This window comes from Boleophthalmus pectinirostris, unplaced genomic scaffold (assembly GCF_026225935.1).
Source record: "Boleophthalmus pectinirostris isolate CB_2022bp ecotype Guang Dong unplaced genomic scaffold, ASM2622593v1 HiC_scaffold_17, whole genome shotgun sequence".
NCBI lineage: Eukaryota > Metazoa > Chordata > Actinopteri > Gobiiformes > Gobiidae > Boleophthalmus > Boleophthalmus pectinirostris.
In genome coordinates, this window is record NW_026571115.1 from 38,539,598 (window position 1) to 38,558,631 (window position 19,034).

Consider the following 19,034-nt stretch of genomic DNA (forward strand, 5'->3'; position numbering starts at 1 on the left):
TAAATAAATGTGGATTTGTAAATAAATCTTTTTTCATTTGCAAAAAGAAAAAAATATAAATAAAAAAATAATATATATATAATTATAAAATTATATCCATCCATCCATCCATTTTCTTCCGCTTATCCGGGGTCGGGTCGCGGGGGGAGCAGCCTAAACAGGGACTCCCAGACTTCCTTCACCCCAGACACGTCCTCCAGCTCCTCCAGGGGGACCCCGAGGCGTTCCCAGGCCAGCAGAGAGACATAGTCCCTCCAGCGTGTCCTGGGTCTTCCCCGGGGCCTCCTCCCGGCGGGACATGCCCGGAACACCTCCCGAGGGAGGCGCCCAGGAGGCATCCGGAACAGATGCCCGAGCCTCAACTGGCTCCTCTCGACGTGGAGGAGCAGCGGCTCTACTCCGAGCTCCTCCCGTGTGACTGAGCTCCTCACCCTATCTCTAAGGGAGACGCCCAGCCACCCTGCGGAGGAAACTCATTTCGAGCGCTTGTATCCGCGATCTCGTCCTTTCGGTCACTACCCAGAGCTCATGACCATAGGTGAGAGTAGGAACGAAGACTGACCGGTAAATCGAGAGCTTCGCCTTTCGACTCAGCTCCTCTTCACCACAACGATACAGCGACCGCATCACTGCCGAAGCTGCACCGATCCGCCTGTCAATCTCACGTTCCGTCCTTCCCTCACTCGTGAACAAGACCCCGAGATACTTGAACTCCTCCACTTGAGGCAAAGACTCCCCACCCACCCGGAGAGGGAGAGACACCTTTTTCCGGTCGAGAACCATGGCCTCGGACTTGGAAGAGCTGATCCTCATCCCAGCCGCTTCACACTCGGCTGCAAACCGCCCCAGTGCACATTGCAGGTCCTGGTTCGATGAAGCCAACAGGACAACATCGTCCGCAAACAGCAGAGATGAAATCCTGTGGTCCCCAAACCGGACCCTCCGGCCCCTGACTGCACCTAGAAATTCTGTCCATAAATACAATGAACAGAACCGGTGACAGGTGCAGCCCTGGCGGAGTCCAACATGCACCGGGAACAGGTCTGACTTACTGCCGGCAACGAACACAGCTCCTGCTCCGGTCATACAGGGACCGGACAGCCCTTAGCAAAGGGCCCCGGACCCCATACTCCCAGAGCACCCCCCACAGGACACCACGAGGGACACGGTCGAATGCCTTCTCCAGATCCACAAAACACATGTGGACTGGTTGGGCAAACTCCCATGAACCCTCGAGCACCTATGGAGAGTGTAGAGCTGGTCCAGTGTTCCACGACCAGGACGAAAACCACACTGCTCCTCCTGAATCCGAGGTTCGACTATCGGCCGGATTCTCCTCTCCAGTCCCTGGCATAGACCTTACCGGGAAGGCTGAGGAGTGTGATCCCCCTATAGTTGGAACACACCCTCCGGTCCCCCTTCTTATACAGAGGGACCACCACCCCGGTTTGCCAGTCCAGAGGTACTGTCCCCGACCGCCACGCGATGTTGAAGAGGCGTGTCAGCCAAGACAGCCCCACAACATCCAGAGACTTCAGGTACTCAGGACGGATCTCATCCAACCCCGGAGCCTTGCCACCAAGGAGCTTGCCAACCACCTCAGTGACTTCGGCCAGGGTGATGGATGAGTCCGCCTCCGAGTCCCCAGCCTCGGCCTCCTCCTCGGAGGACGTGACGGTGGGATTGAGGAGATCCTCAAAGTTTTCCTTCCACCGCCGAACAACGTCCCCAGTCGAGGTCAACAGCTCTCCCCCCGCACTGTAAACAGTGTTGGTGAAGAACTGCTTCCCCCTCCTGAGGCGCCGGACGGTTTGCCAGAATCTCTTTGAGGCCGTCCGATAGTCCTTCTCCATGGCCTCCCCGAACTCCTCCCAGCTCCGAGTTTTTGCCTCCGCGACCACACGGGCTGCAGCACGCTTGGCCCGCCGGTACCCGTCAGCTGCCTCAGGAGTCCCCCGAGCCAGCAAGGCCCGATAGGACTCCTTCTTCAGCTTGACAGCATCCCTTACTTCCGGTGTCCACCACCGGGTTCTGGGGTTGCCGCCGCGACAGGCACCACAGACCTTACGCCCACAGCTCCGAGCAGCCGCATTGACAATAGAGGCCGAGAATGAAGCCCACTCGGACTCCATATCTCCAGCCTCCCCCGGAATCTGGGAGAAGTCCTCCCGGAGGTGCGAGTTGAAGGTCCCTCTGACAGAGGCTCCGCCAGACGTTCCCAACAGACCCTCACTACACGCTTGGGTCTGCCAGGTCTTTCCGGCTTCCTCCTCCGCCAGCGAACCCAACTCACGACCAGGTGGTGAGCCCCTCTCTTCACCCGAGTGTCCAAGACACGCGGCCGGAGATCAGATGACACGACGACAAAGTCGATCATCGACCTCCGGCCTAGGGTGTCCTGGTGCCACGTGCACTTATGGACCTTGTGCTCGAACATGGTGTTCGTTATGGACAAACTGTGACTAGCACAGAAGTCCAATAACAAAACACCGCTCGGGTTCAGATCAGGGAGGCCGTTCCTCCCAATCACCCCTCTCCAAGTGTCACTGTCGTTGCCCACGTGGGCGTTGAAGTCCCCCAGGAGAACAACGGAGTCCCCGGTCGGTGCACTGTCTAGTACCCCTCCCAAGGACTCCAAGAAGGCCGGGTACTCGAGTACTCAGCACTGCTGTTCGGCCCGTAGGCCGACACCACAGTGAGAGACCTGTCCCCGACCCGAAGGCGCAGGGACGCGACCCTCTCGTTCACCGGGGTGAACTCCAACACACAGCGACTGAGCTGTGGGGCAATGAGCCCACACCAGCCCCCCCCCCCCACACCAGCCCCCCGCCGCTCCCCACGACCAACACCAGAGAAATGGAGAGTCCAGCCCCTCTCAAGGAGTTGGTTCCAGAGCCCAAACTGTGCGTGGAGGTGAGGCCGACTATATCTAGTCGGTAACGCTCAACCTCCCGCACAAGCTCAGGCTCCTTCCCCCCAGCGAGGTGACATTCCATGTCCCCAGAGCCACAGTCTCCATGTCCGGAGATCCGGTCGCCGAGGCCCCCGCCGTCGACTGCTGCCCAGATCCTTCTGCACCGGCCCCATATGGATCCTCCTGCGGGTGTTGGGCCCACGTGAGGACGGCCCCACGTCGCTCCTTCGGGCTGAGCCCGGCCGAGCCCCGTGGGGGGAGGCTCGGCCACCAGGCGCTCGCTGACGAGCACCCACCCCAGGCCTGGCTCCAGGGTGAGGCCCCGGTGACGCCAATCCGGGCGATGTAACTGGCCTTGCTCGTACACTCATCATAGGGGCTTCTGAACCGTTCTTCGTCTGACCCGTCCCCCCGGACCTGTTTGCCTTGGGTGACCCTACCAGGGGCATGAAGCCCCCGACAACATAGCTCCCGGGATCATTCGGGCACTCAAACCCCTCCACCACGATAAGGTGACGGTTCAAGGAGGGGATAAAAAAAATGTAGTTTGTAAAATGTGATTCATATTTGTGGAACAGATTTCCTCTGTGACGTGTTTTCGAGTAGAGCTGGTATCATTAAGGAGTTGCCGATACGATACACACCTCGATACAGTGCACTTTTGATTCGATATGATATATTTCAAATGGATTCGATACAGTTCAATAAAAAATAAAGTCTAAGTCGTGGCTGTGATACTAAAAGTGTTTGTTAAATCACTTCTTGTGCAAAATTCATATGAAACACAAACATTTTAATCCTCAAAACAGTAAAAATGTCAAATGTGTCGCATAAATGAGTTTCCTTTCACTCCACAAGCAACAAAACTGTAGCTGTAACAAAATAATTTAGTAAAACACATGTAAAAAATACTCTTGGTGAAATATCGATACAGTTTCATCACTTTAAACGATACGATATATCGATATTCCGATATATTTGCACACCCCTATGTTTGAGACTTTCTATTAGAGAAATCCACAAACACACAGATCCACTAGAGGGCGGCGTTGGTGCAGGAGGAGGTTCACTCACATGAACTTTTCCCAACAACATCATAATGAATCATCGATAAAGAACTGACCTCAAAGAAAATTCATTCATGTTCCAAACTCACAGAAACACAGAAGATCAGAGCCACAGTCTCCACACGTAAAACACGACTGTGACTAAACTCTGTCTTTAACGTGACCTGTTATTTTGACACCATCATAGTTATTATTAGTTTGTACAACCATAAAAAAAGTAATAATAATAATAATAAATTGTTTGTGTTGGAGGTGAGTTTGTGTAAAAACCTGAGAGACGATTTAAAAAGTCTGACACTGTAGAACCTAAAAAAAAAAGAATAAAGTGTTATGTTCTAAAGATCTAGAGCCTGGAATGAATGTTTAGTCCTGGTTTAGTCCTGGTTTAGTCCTGGTTTAGTCCTGGTTTAGTCCTGGTCCAGTCCTGGTTTAGTCCTGGTTTAGTCCTGGTTTAGTTCTGGTTTAGTCCTGGTTTAGTTCTGGTTTAGTTCTGGTTCAGTCCTGGTTTAGTCCTGGTTCAGTCCTGGTTCAGTCCTGGTTTAGTCCTGGTCCAGTCCTGGTTTAGTCCTGGTTCAGTCCTGGTCCAGTCCTGGTTCAGTCCTGATTGAGTCCTGGTTTAGTCCTGGTTTAGACCTGGTTCAGTCCTGGTTTAGTCCTGGTCCAGTCCTGGTTCAGTCCTGGTTTAGTCCTGGTCCAGTCCTGGTTTAGTCCTGGTCCAGTCCTGGTTTAGTCCTGGTCCAGTCTTGGTTTAGTCCTGGTTCAGTCCTGGTTTAGTCCTGGTCCAGTCCTGGTTTAGTCCTGGTTTAGTCCTGGTTTAGTCCTGGTCCAGTCCTGGTTTAGTCCTGGTTTAGTCCTGGTTCAGTCCTGGTTTAGTCCTGGTTTAGTCCTGGTTCAGTCCTGGTTTAGTCCTGGTTCAGTCCTGGTTTAGTCCTGGTCCAGTCCTGGTTTAGTCCTGGTTTAGTCCTGGTTCAGTCCTGGTTTAGTTCTGGTCCAGTCCTGGTTTAGTCCTGGTCCAGTCCTGGTTCAGTCCTGATTGAGTCCTGGTTTAGTCCTGGTTTAGTCCTGGTTTAGTCCTGGTCCTGGTTTAGTCCTGGTTTAGTCCTGGTTTAGTCCTGGTTTAGTCCTGGTTTAGTCCTGGTCCAGTCCTGGTTTAGTCCTGGTTCAGTCCTGGTTTAGTCCTGGTTCAGTCCTGGTTTAGTCCTGGTTTAGTCCTGGTTTAGACCTGGTTCAGTCCTGGTTTAGTCCTGGTTTAGTCCTGGTTTAGTCCTGGTTTAGTTCTGGTTCAGTCCTGGTTTAGTCCTGGTTTAGTCCTGGTTCAGTCCTGGTTCAGTCCTGGTTTAGTCCTGGTTCAGTCCTGGTTCAGTCCTGGTTCAGTCCTGGTTCAGTCCTGGTTCAGTCCTGGTTCAGTCCTGGTTCAGTCTGGTTTAGTCCTGGTTCAGTCCTGGTTCAGTCCTGGTTCAGTCCTGGTTCAGTCTGGTTAGTTCTGGTCTGGTTCAGTCCTGGTTCAGTCCTGGTTTAGTTCTGGTTCAGTCCTGGTTCAGTCCTGGTTCAGTCCTGGTTCAGTCCTGGTTTCAGTCCTGGTTCAGTCCTGGTTCAGTCCTGGTTAGTCCTGGTTCAGTCCTGGTTCAGTCCTGGTTTAGTCCTGGTTCAGTCTGGTTTCAGTCCTGGTTCAGTCCTGGTTCAGTCCTGGTTCAGTCCTGGTTCAGTCCTGGTTCAGTCCTGGTTCAGTCCTGGTTTAGTCCTGGTTCAGTCCTGGTTCAGTCCTGGTTCAGTCCTGGTCCAGTCCTGGTCCATCCTGGTCTGACGGTCCTGTTTTCTTTCAGGTTCTCTGCTCTCCATCATGCTGCTCTCTCTGGATCTTCTGAGCTCCTCTCGGCTCTGCTCGACGCCCAGGCCTCCGTCGACATCAAGGACAGCAACGGTCAGTCCGGGTCCAGACCGGGTCCGAGTCTAGACCTGGGTTCTACTTGGTTGTGACCTCATTTCGTTGGTGCGTTCAGACCGGAGCGTCAGGACGTCCTGTGTTTTTGCGTCAACACGCAGGTTTTGATCGTTCAGTCGTCGACGCTCTGGACGAATCACAGACGACTGTTCTGTGACTTGGAGACGTTATTATACAGAAGAAGGAGAAGTGTGTTTAGAGGAGCATAAATGTGTCTGGTCAAGTGTTAACGGAGGAAACAGGGTCAGATGTTTGACATTCAAATGTCTCTTATTCAGAAACTAGAGGAACTATTGAAATAAGTAAAGTATCAGAATGTAGGAAAGAGTTACACTCCAACAGGGTCAAGTTAAACCTGTGAGATTCTTTCAAGTTCAACACAAAACATTTAAAAACTCATGTTGGTAACGGAGGGAATGAAATACAATAAATCCAAACAGTGATAACTCTTGGTTCTCACTTCCATATCCTTAACAAACTGGTTTGAATATTTGCTTCATATAGTTTTCTACCATATGGAACAAGATTAGGTTGAAAAACCTCTGACTTTTTGACTCATGAGATTTTTTATGAAGAAAGTTCATGGTAACGGAGGGAAAAGTAACGGAGGGAAAATTGTACAAACAAGTAGAAGGTGCAGGATTTTACATCATTTGTGGCTTTTTTCTTCCGAAAACTTTAATATTACTTCAAAATGAAAAGAAACTATTTCTATAAAATATGTCAGTCCTTCCAACAACATTTTTATCATTAAAAAATATATATAAATAAAAAATCCTGTCCCTTCATCAACAGTTCAAAGATGGAATAACACAAGATATGATGAAATACAAACATTTATTTACATGATTTTTGGGTCTTTGAAATTTGGGAAATAATTTTTGTTCCATGTTTCATTCATGGTCTGTTTAAAACGGATGGAACTTTAGAACCAAAAATGGTCCAGAAAAAAGGTCAACAGTTTGATAAACTCGAGTACATATGTATCTGTTCAATACACTTTTATATCAGATGAATTCATTGGAAGTTTTGGCCTTGATGTTTACTTCTGTTTGACCAGGATCATGTATTTTCACGCCGCAGTCGTCGAGTCGATTTCCTCTGATGGTTTTATGTAAAAAAGTTAAAAGTCTGTCTCAGTTTTCTCCATCGTTCAAAGGAAAACACGGGAAATGTCTCTCGTTTCTAGGACACACGTCAAGTATTTTTCTCCCGTTGGTCGTCGGCGTCCAGGACACGTCGAGGGCGTCTGAACTCAAGCGTAAAGGCTCCGACTCGACTCGACTCGACTGGAGACGTGCAGAGAGTTTGTGACGCTCTGGTCTGAACGCGGCTTTAAAGAGTCACATTCTGCTACATGTTTTTCTCTGAACTTTTCTCTTGTTCTGACTGTTCCTCATCACAAACCTGAGAGCTTTTAGAGTCCTCCATGCATGTTTGAGTCATCTAGAGATCTAGTGGTTGCCCTGTTCAAACCCTTCTTATGGTTAGTTCGGGCCTGTACGAGGCTCCGCCCACAAGCCCACCCCCCCACACACACTCCCACACGACAGTTCTCCATAAATCCACCAAAACTGGACACAGAACTGTTCCTGTGACGTCACAATCCTGGGGTGATGTTCCTCGTGTGATTGGCGGCGTGTCTGTCCACAGGAATGCGCCCGCTGCACTACGCGGCGTGGAGGGGCGGGGCCGACTCCGTGCTGCTGCTGCTGAGGGGCGGAGCTTCGGTGAACGGGACCTCCCAGGACGGACACACCCCCCTGCACCTGTCCGCCCAGTACGGACACTTCCAGGTGGTGAGTACCCGACCGGGACTGGACCTGGACCTGGACTGGACCGGGACCGGGACCGGGACCTGGACCAGGACTGGAGCAGGACTGGAGCAGGACTGGAGCAGGTCTAAACCAGTTTGTTGTTGTTTCAGTCTGAGATGTTGCTGCAGCATCAGTCAAACCCGTGTCTCCTGAACAAAGCCAAAAAGACGCCGCTGGACCTCGCCTGCGAGTTTGGACGATTCCAGGTCAGTCCTGCTCCTCTTCATCCTCTTCATCCTCTCCTCCTCTTCATCCTCTTCATCCTCTCATCCTCTCCTCCTCTTCATCCTCTCATCCTCTCCTCTCTTCATCCTCTTCATCCTCTCCTCCTCTTCATCCTCTCCTCCTCTTCATCCTCTCCTCCTCTTCATCCTCTTCATCCTCTCCTCCTCTTCATCCTCTCCTCGTCTTTCAAAAATTTGACTCATTATTTTTGGACTAATGACAATAAAAAGAGACCAGACCAGAGTCCAGACCAGAGTCCAGACCAGACCCCAGACCAGAGTCCAGACTGAGGAGTGTGTGTTTGAGTTTTCGTTGTGTTTCCTCTCAGCTCCCAGTTGACATTTACACACTTCACCTGACACACTGTGTGTGTGTGTGTCACCACCACGTGTCACCGTTGTGTGTGTGTGTGTGTGTGTGTGTGTGTGTGTGTGTGTGTGTGTGTGTGTGTGTGTGTGTGTGTGTGTGTGTGTGTGTGTGTGTGTGTGTGTGTGTGTGTGTGTGTGTGTGTGTGTGTGTGTGTGTGTGTGTGTGTGTGTGTGTGTGTGTGTGTGTGTGTGTGTGTGTGTGTGTGTGTGTGTGTGTGTGTGTGTGTGTGTGTGTGTGTGTGTGTGTGTGTGTGTGTGTGTGTGTGTGTGTGTGTGTGTGTGTGTGTGTGTGTGTGTGTGTGTCACCTGTGTGTTGTGTGTGTGTGTGTGTGTGTGTGTGTGTGTGTGTGTGTGTGTGTGTGTGTGTGTGTGTGTGTGTGTGTGTGTGTGTGTGTGTGTTGTGTGTTGTGTGTGTGTGTGTGTGTGTGTGTGTGTGTGTGTGTGTGTGTGTGTGTGTGTGTGTGTGTTGTTGTGTGTGTTTGTGTGTGTTGTGGTGTGTGTGTGTGTGTCGTTGTGTGTGTGTGTGTGTGTGTGTGTGTGTGTGTGTGTGTGTGTGTGTGTGTGTGTGTGTGTGTGTGTGTGTGTGTGTGTGTGTGTGTGTGTGTGTGTGTGTGTGTGTGTGTGTGTGTGTGTGTGTGTGTGTGTGTGTGTGTGTGTGTGTGTGTGTGTGTGTGTGTGTGTGTGTGTGTGTGTGTGTGTGTGTGTGTGTGTGTGTGTGTGTGTGTGTGTGTGTGTGTGTGTGTGTGTGTGTGTGTGTGTGTGTGTGTTGTGTGTGTGTGTGTTGTGTGTGTGTGTGTGTGTGTGTGTGTGTGTGTGTGTGTGTGTGTGTGTGTGTGTGTGTGTGTGTGTGTGTGTGTGTGTGTGTGTGTGTGTGTGTGTGTGTGTGTGTGTGTGTGTGTGTGTGTGTGTGTGTGTGTGTGTGTGTGTGTGTGTGTGTGTGTGTGTGTGTGTGTGTGTGTGTGTGTGTGTGTGTGTGTGTGTGTGTGTGTGTGTGTGTGTGTGTGTGTGTGTGTGTGTGTGTGTGTGTGTGTGTGTGTGTGTGTGTGTGTGTGTGTGTGTGTGTGTGTGTGTGTGTGTGTGTGTGTGTGTGTGTGTGTGTTGTGTGTGTGTGTGTGTGTGTGTGTGTTGTGTGTGTGTGTGTGTGTTGTGTGTTCTCACCTGTGTGTTGTGTGTGTTGTGCGTCCATGTTGGGCAGGTGGCTCAGCTCCTCCTCAGTAGTAACATGGCCGCCGGTCTGTTGGAGGGAGAGAAGAAGGAGCCGACAGACTCGTCGTTCACGACGCCGCTGCACCTGGCGGCTCGAAACGGACACAAAGAACTCATCAGGTCACGACCACGAGACTTTATATCGACTTTATTTATATCGACTTTATTTATATCGACTTTATTTATATCGACTTTATTTATATCAACTTTATTTATATCAACTTTATTTATATCGACTTTATTTATATCGACTTTATTTATATCGACTTTATTTATATCAACTTTATTTATATCAACTTTATTTATATCAACTTTATTTATATAAAGTTTATATAAACTTTATTTCTATCGACTTTATTTATATCAACTTTATTTATATCGACTTTATTTATATCAACTTTATTTATATCGACTTTATTTATATCAACTTTATTTATATCAACTTTATTTATATCAACTTTATTTATATCGACTTTATTATATATCGACTATATACTTTATTTATATCGACTTTATTTATATCAACTTTATTTATATCGACTTTATTTATATCAACTTTATTTATATCAACTTTATTTATATCAACTTTATTTATATAAAGTTTATATAAACTTTATTCATATCAACTTTATTTATATCGACTTTATTATATCAACTTTATTTATATCGACTTTATTTATATCAACTTTATTTATATCGACTTTATTTATATCAACTTTATTTATATAAAGTTTATATAAACTTTATTGATATCAACTTTATTTATGTAAACTTTATATACATTTTATTTATATAAACTTTATTTATATAAACTTTATAAAAACTGTATTTATAGAAACTTTATATCAACTTTATTTATAGAAACTTTATATAAACTTTATATATTTTTGTACATTGGCCACAGGGAGCTGATCAGGTCAGAGACGAACACGACACTGTTTATATATTTTATTTATTTATATTCACTTTATTATCATCAGTGAAACGTCACCAGAATTTTCTAAATGCTTTAAAATCTCCAAATTCTGTCCAAGTCCTTTAAACTGATCCTGTGGCGTCACACTGGGGTGTTGTACATGTGTGTCTATGACAGAATGTTCAGCAGTCACCACGGATTAAAATCGTCTGAAAACTCAATGAAAAAAGTGATTTAGTCGTACTATGTAGTACTTCATAGTTCTACATAGTACTCGATAGTACTTGATAGTACTCTGTAGTACTCTGTAGTACTCTGTAGTACTCTGTAGTACTCGGTAGTACTCGGTAGTACTCTGTAGTACTCTGTAGTACTTTGTAGTACTCTGTAGTACTTGACAGTACTCTGTAGTACTCTGTAGTACTAGTACTGTAGTACTCTGTAGTACTCTGTAGTACTCTGTAGTACTTGACAGTACTCTGTAGTACTCTGTAGTACTTGACAGTACTCTGTAGTACTCTGTAGTACTCTGTAGTACTTGTAGTAGTACTCTGTAGTACTCTGTAGTACTCTGTAGTAAGTACTAGTACTGTAGTACGTACTCTGTAGTACTTGACAGTACTAGTAGTACAGTACTTGTAGTACTCTGTAGTACTCTGTAGTACTGTAGTGACAGTACTCGTAGTACTACTGGTAGTACTCTGTAGTACTTGACAGTACTCTGTAGTACTCTGTAGTACTTGACAGTACTCTGTAGTACTTGACAGTACTCTGTAGTACTCTGTAGTACTTGACAGTACTCTGTGTAGTACTCTGTAGTACTTGACAGTACTCTGTAGTACTCTGTAGTACTTGACAGTACTCTGTAGTACTCTGTGTAGTACTGTAGTACTCTACTTGTAGTACTCTGTAGTACTCTGTAGTACTCTGTAGTACTGTAGTACTCTAGTAGTACTCTGTAGTACTCTGTAGTACTTGACAGTACTCTGTAGTACTCTGTAGTACTCTGTAGTACTTGACAGTACTCTGTAGTACTCTGTAGTACTCAGTAGTAGTAGTACTCTGTAGTACAGTACTCTGTAGTACTCTGTGACAGTACTGTAGTACTTGTGACAGTACTCTGTAGTACTCTGTAGTACTTGTTACAGTACTCTGTAGTACTGTAGTCTAGTAGTACTCTGTAGTACTACTGTAGTACTCTGTAGTACTCTGTAGTACTCTAGTACTCTGTAGTACTCTGTAGTACTCTGTAGTACTCTGTAGTACTCTTAGTACTGTAGTACTCTTGTAGTACTCTGTAGTACTCTGTGACAGTACTCTGTAGTACTCTGTAGTACAGTACTGTAGTACTCTGTAGTGACAGTACTCTGTAGTACTCTGTAGTACTCTGTAGTACTCTGTAGTACTCTGTAGTACTCTGTAGTACTCTGTAGTACTCTGTAGTACTTGACAGTACTGACAGTACTCTGTAGTAGTACTCTGTAGTACTTGACAGTACTCTGTAGTACTCTGTAGTACTTGGTAGTACTCTGTGTAGTACTTGACAGTACTTCTCTGGTGTTTCAGGCTGTTGTTGAAGTCCGGCATCGACATCAACAAAACGACTAAATCGGGCACGGCGCTGCACGAGGCCGCCCTCTACGGGAAAACTGAGGTGGTGCGACTGCTGCTGGACGTGAGTCTGACCTCTGACCTCTGTGTGACCTCTGTGTGTGGGGTCACACAGAGGTCATAAATGTTCCACACTGTTGCTTTCCTCGTCAGGCCGGAGTGGACGTGAACATCAGAAACACGTACAACCAAACGGCGCTCGACATCGTCAACCAGTTCACCACGAGTACGGCCAGCAGAGACATCAAACAACTACTGCGAGGTACACAGACCGAGTCCACACCCGGTCTAGACCCGGTCCAGACCCGGTCTAGACCCGGTTTAGTCCTGGTTTAGTCCTGGTCTTGGTCTCAGTCCTGGTCTCATCCTGGTCTCGGTCCTGGTCTCGGTCCTGGTCTCGGTCCTGGTCCTGGTCCTGGTCCTGGTCTTGGTCCTGGTCTTGTTCTTGGTCTCAGTCCTGGTCTCAGTCCTGGTCTCAGTCCTGGTCTTGATCCCGGTCCCAGTCCTGGTCTCAGTCCTGGTCTTGGCCCTGGTCCTGATCTAAGTCCTGGTCTTGGTCCTGGTCTCGGTCTTGGTCTAAGTCTTGGTCTGGGTCTTGGTCTCAGTCTCAGTCCTGGTCCTGGTCTCAGTCCTGGTCTTGGTCTTGATCCTGGTCTCAGTCCTGGTCTGGGTCTCGGTCCTGGTCCTGGTCTAAGTCCTGGTCTTGGTCTTGCAGATGCCTTTGGGGTGCTGCAGGTTCGAGCTCTGAAGGATTATTGGAACGTCCACGACCCGACGGCGCTGAACATCAGAGCGGGCGACATCATCACGGTACTTTTACTGCACTAACACACGCAGTACTGCAGCAAGACACGAAGTACTGCACTAACACACGCAGTACTGCAGTAAGACACGAAGTACTGCACTAACACACGCAGTACTGCAGTAAGACACGAAGTACTGCACTAACACACGCAGTACTGCAGCAAGACACGAAGTACTGCACTAACACAAGAGTACTGCACTAAACACAGTACTGCAGTAAGACACGAAGTACTGCACTAAACACACGCAGTACTGCAGTAAGACACGAAGTACTGCACTAACACACGCAGTACTGCAGTAAGACACGAAGTACTGCACTAACACACGCAGTACTGCAGTAGGACACACAGTACTGCACTAACACACGCAGTACTGCAGCAAGACACGCAGTACTGCAGTAAGACACGCAGTACTGCACTAACACACGCAGTACTGCAGTAAGACACTCAGTACTGCACTAACACACGCAGTACTGCAGTAAGACACTCAGTACTGCACTAACACACGCAGTACTGCAGTAAGACACGAAGTACTGCACTAACACACGCAGTACTGCAGCAAGACACGCAGTACTGCAGTAAGACACGAAGTACTGCACTAACACACGCAGTACTGCAGTAAGACACGAAGTACTGCACTAACATACGCAGTACTGCAGTAGGACACACAGTACTGCACTAACACACGCAGTACTGCAGTAGGACACACAGTACTGCACTAACACACGCAGTACTGCAGCAAGACACTCAGTACTGCAGTAAGACACGAAGTACTGCACTAACACACGCAGTACTGCAGCAAGACACGCAGTACTGCAGTAAGACACGAAGTACTGCACTAACACACGCAGTACTGCAGTAGGACACACAGTACTGCACTAACACACGCAGTACTGCAGTAAGACACGCAGTACTGCAGTAAGACACACAGTACTGCACTAACACACACAGTACTGCACTAAGACACGCAGTACTGCAGTAGTAGTAAGAGTATAAGTTCTTTTTCATGCACATGTAATGGAACAGTTGTAGTACTTGTAGTACTGTGTGTCAGGTGATGGAGCAGTTGTAGTACTTGTAGTACTTGTAGTACTTGTAGTACTGTGTGTCAGGTGATGGAGCAGTTGTAGTACTTGTAGTACTTGTAGTACTTGTAGTACTGTGTGTCAGGTGATGGAGCAGTTGTAGTACTTGTAGTACTTGTAGTACTTGTAGTACTGTGTGTCAGGTGATGGAGCAGTTGTAGTACTTGTAGTACTTGTAGTACTGTGTGTCAGGTGATGGAGCAGTTGTAGTACTTGTAGTACTTGTAGTACTGTGTGTCAGGTGATGGAGCAGTTGTAGTACTTGTAGTACTTGTAGTACTGTGTGTCAGGTGATGGAGCAGTTGTAGTACTTGTAGTACTTGTAGTACTTGTAGTACTTGTAGTACTTGTAGTACTGTGTGTCAGGTGTAGCTTGTAGTACTTGTAGTACTTGTAGTACTGTGTGTCAGGTGATAGTTGTAGTACTTGTAGTACTTGTAGTACTTGTAGTACTTGTAGTACTGTGTAGTAGTACTTGTAGTAGTTGTAGTACTTGTAGTACTTGTAGTACTGTGTGTCAGGTGATGGAGCAGTTGTAGTACTTGTAGTACTTGTAGTACTGTGTGTCAGGTGATGGAGCAGTTGTAGTACTTGTAGTACTTGTAGTACTTGTAGTACTTGTAGTACTGTGTGTCAGGTGATGGAGCAGTTGTAGTACTTGTAGTACTTGTAGTACTTGTAGTACTGTGTGTCAGGTGATGGAGCAGTTGTAGTACTTGTAGTACTTGTAGTACTTGTAGTACTGTGTGTCAGGTGATGGAGCAGTTGTAGTACTTGTAGTACTTGTAGTACTGTGTGTCAGGTGATGGAGCAGTTGTAGTACTTGTAGTACTTGTAGTACTTGTAGTACTGTGTGTCAGGTGATGGAGCAGTTGTAGTACTTGTAGTACTTGTAGTACTTGTAGTACTGTGTGTCAGGTGATGGAGCAGTTGTAGTACTTGTAGTACTTGTAGTACTTGTAGTACTGTGTGTCAGGTGATGGAGCAGTTGTAGTACTTGTAGTACTTGTAGTACTTGTAGTACTGTGTGTCAGGTGATGGAGCAGCATGCAGACGGGCGGTGGAAGGGTCACATCCACGACTCTCAGAGAGGAACCGACCGAGTGGGATTCTTCCCCCCGAGTATCGTCGAAGTACTGAGCCGACGCCTGGGTGAGTATTGCAAATACTACTACTACTACTACTACTACTACTACTACTTATACTACTACTACTACTACTACTTATACTACTATTAATACTGTACTACGTCTACTGTGACCATAAACAACCTCACTCACCTGCACCTAATGTTGTTACGGCTTTCACACAGACTCTGGTCCAGACCTGGTCCAGACCTGGTCCAGACCTGGTCCAGACTCTGGTCCAGACCTGGTCCAGACCTGGTCCAGACTCTGGTCCAGACCTGGTCCAGACCTTCTGGCGTCTCTCGGTCGTGACAGAGACATACACATCCAGAGTTTTTGTGAAAGTTCTGGTCCAGTCTGAGCCTCGTCTAAAATCACAGAATTGAAAAAGTAAATTTTCCAAAAATATCTGAAAAACAAATTCAGATCTAGTTTTGACTTTTGGCCTGAAAAGCGTCTGAGACTCTGTGTTTGTGTCGAGTCGTGTGATTGGTGGTGTCGGACGAGGCTCCGCCCCTCTCCTCCTCTGTGTTTAACCTCACCTGCTCCTAACCTCCTGCAGGGGGCGCTCTCTGTAGACACGCCTCTCTGCCCACCGCCCACCGCCTGCCCCGCCCCCTGGACCTGCCCCGCCCCCTCGCCGCGCCGCTCCTCCCACAGACGGACGACGGCTACACGCTGTACGCCCACTTCACTAACGCAGGTAACACCGGACCAATCAGAGCGCAGCACACACACCTGTCAGCCAATCAGAGTGCAGCACTCACCTGTCAGCCAATCAGAGCGCAGCACACACCTGTCAGCCAATCAGAGTGCAGCACACACACCTGTCAGCCAATCAGAGTGCAGCACACATCTGTCAGCCAATCAGAGCACAGCACACACCTGTCACCCAATCAGAGCGCAGCACACACCTGTCAGCCAATCAGAGAGCTAATTTCTGATTGATTCTGAATTTCACTGCAAAACTCACAGACTGAAGTTGCTCAGGAGAACCAATCAGAGACGAGCTCACGGCCTCATCAGCCAATCACAGCGTCTGACCCTGTGACCCCACAGTCCTGTTTGTTTGTTTGTGATAAAAATAACACAGAATTTTACTATAAAACTAAAACTTCAATCATTTTGTATTTTCATCAATTTAAGCCTGTAACCTTCACACTCTGACCTCTGACCTCTGCAGGGTCAGGGTCACTTTATTTACGTCTGGTCTGACCTGAGTGAGTCCGGTCTGACCTGAGTTAGTCTGGTCTGAGTGAGTCTGGTCTGACCTGAGTGAGTCTGGTCTGACCTGAGTTAGTCTGGTCTGAGTTAGTCTGGTCTGACCTGAGTGAGTCCGGTCTGACCTGAGTGAGTCTGGTCTGACCTGAGTTAGTCTGGTCTGAGTTAGTCTGGTCTGACCTGAGTGAGTCCGGTCTGACCTGAGTTAGTCTGGTCTGAGTGAGTCTGGTCTGACCTGAGTGAGTCTGGTCTGACCTGAGTGAGTCCGGTCTGACCTGAGTGAGTCCGGTCTGACCTGAGTGAGTCTGGTCTGGTGTGTTTCAGCGGGCGACCGCAGCAGTGTGGGCAGTACGGCGAGTGTGGCGAGCACCCGCAGCGCCGGGAGCGGCCAGAGCACCGAGAGCAACAGCGCCAACAACGGAACCAACGGAACCAACGGAACCAACCAGACCTGTACCCACCACGACAAGGTCAGAGGTCACAGGTCACAGGTTTAGTCCTGGTTTAGTCCTGGTTTAGTTCTGTTTGTTCTTCTGCTGTTTCCTGAGTGTTTTTTTTTTTTTTTTAATACAATCATAAATATTTGTGATACTTTGACTTTCAGATCTGCTCTGACCCTGGTGTTCTGTGTGTGTGTGTGTGTGTGTGTGTGTGTGTCTGTGTGTGTGTCTGTGTGTGTGTGTCTGTGTGTGTGTCTGTGTGTGTGTGTCTGTGTGTGTGTGTGTGTGTGTGTGTGTGTGTGTGTCTGTGTGTGTGTGTGTGTGTGTCTGTGTGTGTGTGTGTGTGTGTGTGTGTGTGTGTGTGTGTGTCTGTGTGTGTGTGTGTGTCTGTGTGTCTGTGCGTGTCTGTGTGTGTGTGTGTGTCTGTGTGTGTGTGTGTGTGTGTGTCTGTGTGTGTGTGTGTGTGTGTGTGTCTGTGTCTGTGTGTCTGTGTGTGTGTGTATTTGTGTGTTTGAAAAATCACAAATCAGTTCCTTGTGTATCGATCGTTTGTCTAAGTCTGAGTTTGTCTTTTCAGGTGGCGCCCTCTGCTGGAGACTTCAAACAGCACGACTCCCCCACAGGTGTGAGACCTCACACTTTAACCCTGATGCCCCGGAGTGTGTGCGTGTGTGTGTGTGTGACCTCACACTTTAACCCTGATGCCCCGGAGTGTGTGCGTGTGTGTGTGTGACCTCACACTTTAACCCTGATGTCCATGTGCACTTTTCTCCTGTTTTTACTGTTCCTCATGACAAACCTGAAGAGTTTCTAGAATCATCCATGCATGTCTGAGTAATCTAGTGATCTCTCCTGGGCCCTCTTCAAACCCTCCTTACCGAGTCTGTACGAGGCTCCGCCCACAAGCCCACGTCCGCCTCGTGCTCCCTCAGTTCTCCGTGTTGATGTGTTGTTTGTGTGTGTGTCCCTGCAGGGGGCGCTCCTCGGCGTCACACGGTCACGGTCCAGTCCAGACCTGATCCGGTCGCTCAACAGTTCGTGAGACCACAGCAGCTCCTGGACGGAAAGGTCAGAGCACAGACACACGTGACCCCTGACACACGTGACCCCAGACACACGTGACCCCAGACGCACGTACAGGAACACACACACACTGAGCTAAACCTGACCCCTGACACATGTGACCCCAGACACACGTGACCCCATACACACGTGACCCCAGACACACATACAGGAACACACACACACACTGAGCTAAACCTGACCCCAGACACACGTGGCCCCTGACACACGTACAGGAACACACACACACTGAGCTAAACCTGACCCCAGATACATTTGACCCCTGACACACGTACAGGAACACACACACACACTGAGCTAAACCTGACCCGTGACACACGTGACCCCTGACACATGTGACACCAGACACACGTATAGGAACACACACACACTGTGCTAAATCTAACCCCTGACACACATGACCCCTGACACACATACAGGAACACACACACACACACTGAGCTAAACCTGACCCCTGACACACGTGACCCCTGACACATGTACAAGAACACACACACCGAGCAAAACCTGACCCCAGACACACGTGACCCCTGACACACATGACCTCAGACACACGTACAGGGACATACACACACACACGGAGCTAAACCTGACCCCAGACACATGTGACCCCATACACACGTGACTCCTGACACATGTGACCCCAGACACATGCACAAGAACATACACACACACCGAGCTAAACCTGACCCCTGACACATGTGACCCCTGACACATGTGACCCCAAACACATGTGACCCCAGACACATGTGGCCCCAGACACACGTGACCCCTGACACACGTGACCCCAGACACGTGACCCCAGACACGTGACCCCTGACACATGTGACCCCAGACACACGTGACCCCAAACACACGTGACCCCAGACACACATGACCCCAGACACGTGACCCCTGACACATGTGACCCCAGACACACGTGACCCCAGACACACAGATCTGGACAGTAAACATGATTTACGTCATGAACCTGATTTTTGTCCCATCACAGGCAGGTCCCCATAATGTATGAAATACTCATATGGAGGCCATCTTGGCGCTGTAGTGACTGTGGTGTGTTGCAGGATGCGGGGGCCATCTTGGCGCTGTAGTGACTGTGGTGTGTTGCAGGATGCGGGGGCCATCTTGGCGCTGTAGTGACTGTGGTGTGTTGCAGGATGCGGAGGCCATCTTGCAGTGGCTCAGTGAGTTCCAGTTGGAGCAGTACAC

The 19,034-nt window shown here is 48.4% G+C and overlaps 1 protein-coding gene across 1 annotated transcript in view; it reads left to right on the top strand.

The window, feature by feature from the left end:
- The window catches only part of LOC110170334 (caskin-2-like), a 44,794-nt gene that overhangs the window by 10,325 nt on the left and 15,435 nt on the right, over positions 1-19,034 (top strand). Inside the window, 13 exon segments of the mRNA XM_055152438.1 lie at positions 5,805-5,902; positions 7,577-7,722; positions 7,851-7,946; positions 9,529-9,659; positions 12,022-12,130; positions 12,220-12,328; positions 12,782-12,876; positions 14,989-15,106; positions 15,644-15,784; positions 16,627-16,772; positions 17,320-17,365; positions 17,716-17,810; positions 18,982-19,034. The exon segment at positions 18,982-19,034 is cut by the window's right edge and continues 58 nt beyond it. Of these exon segments, the coding sequence (XP_055008413.1) occupies positions 5,805-5,902; positions 7,577-7,722; positions 7,851-7,946; positions 9,529-9,659; positions 12,022-12,130; positions 12,220-12,328; positions 12,782-12,876; positions 14,989-15,106; positions 15,644-15,784; positions 16,627-16,772; positions 17,320-17,365; positions 17,716-17,810; positions 18,982-19,034 (1,383 nt within the window).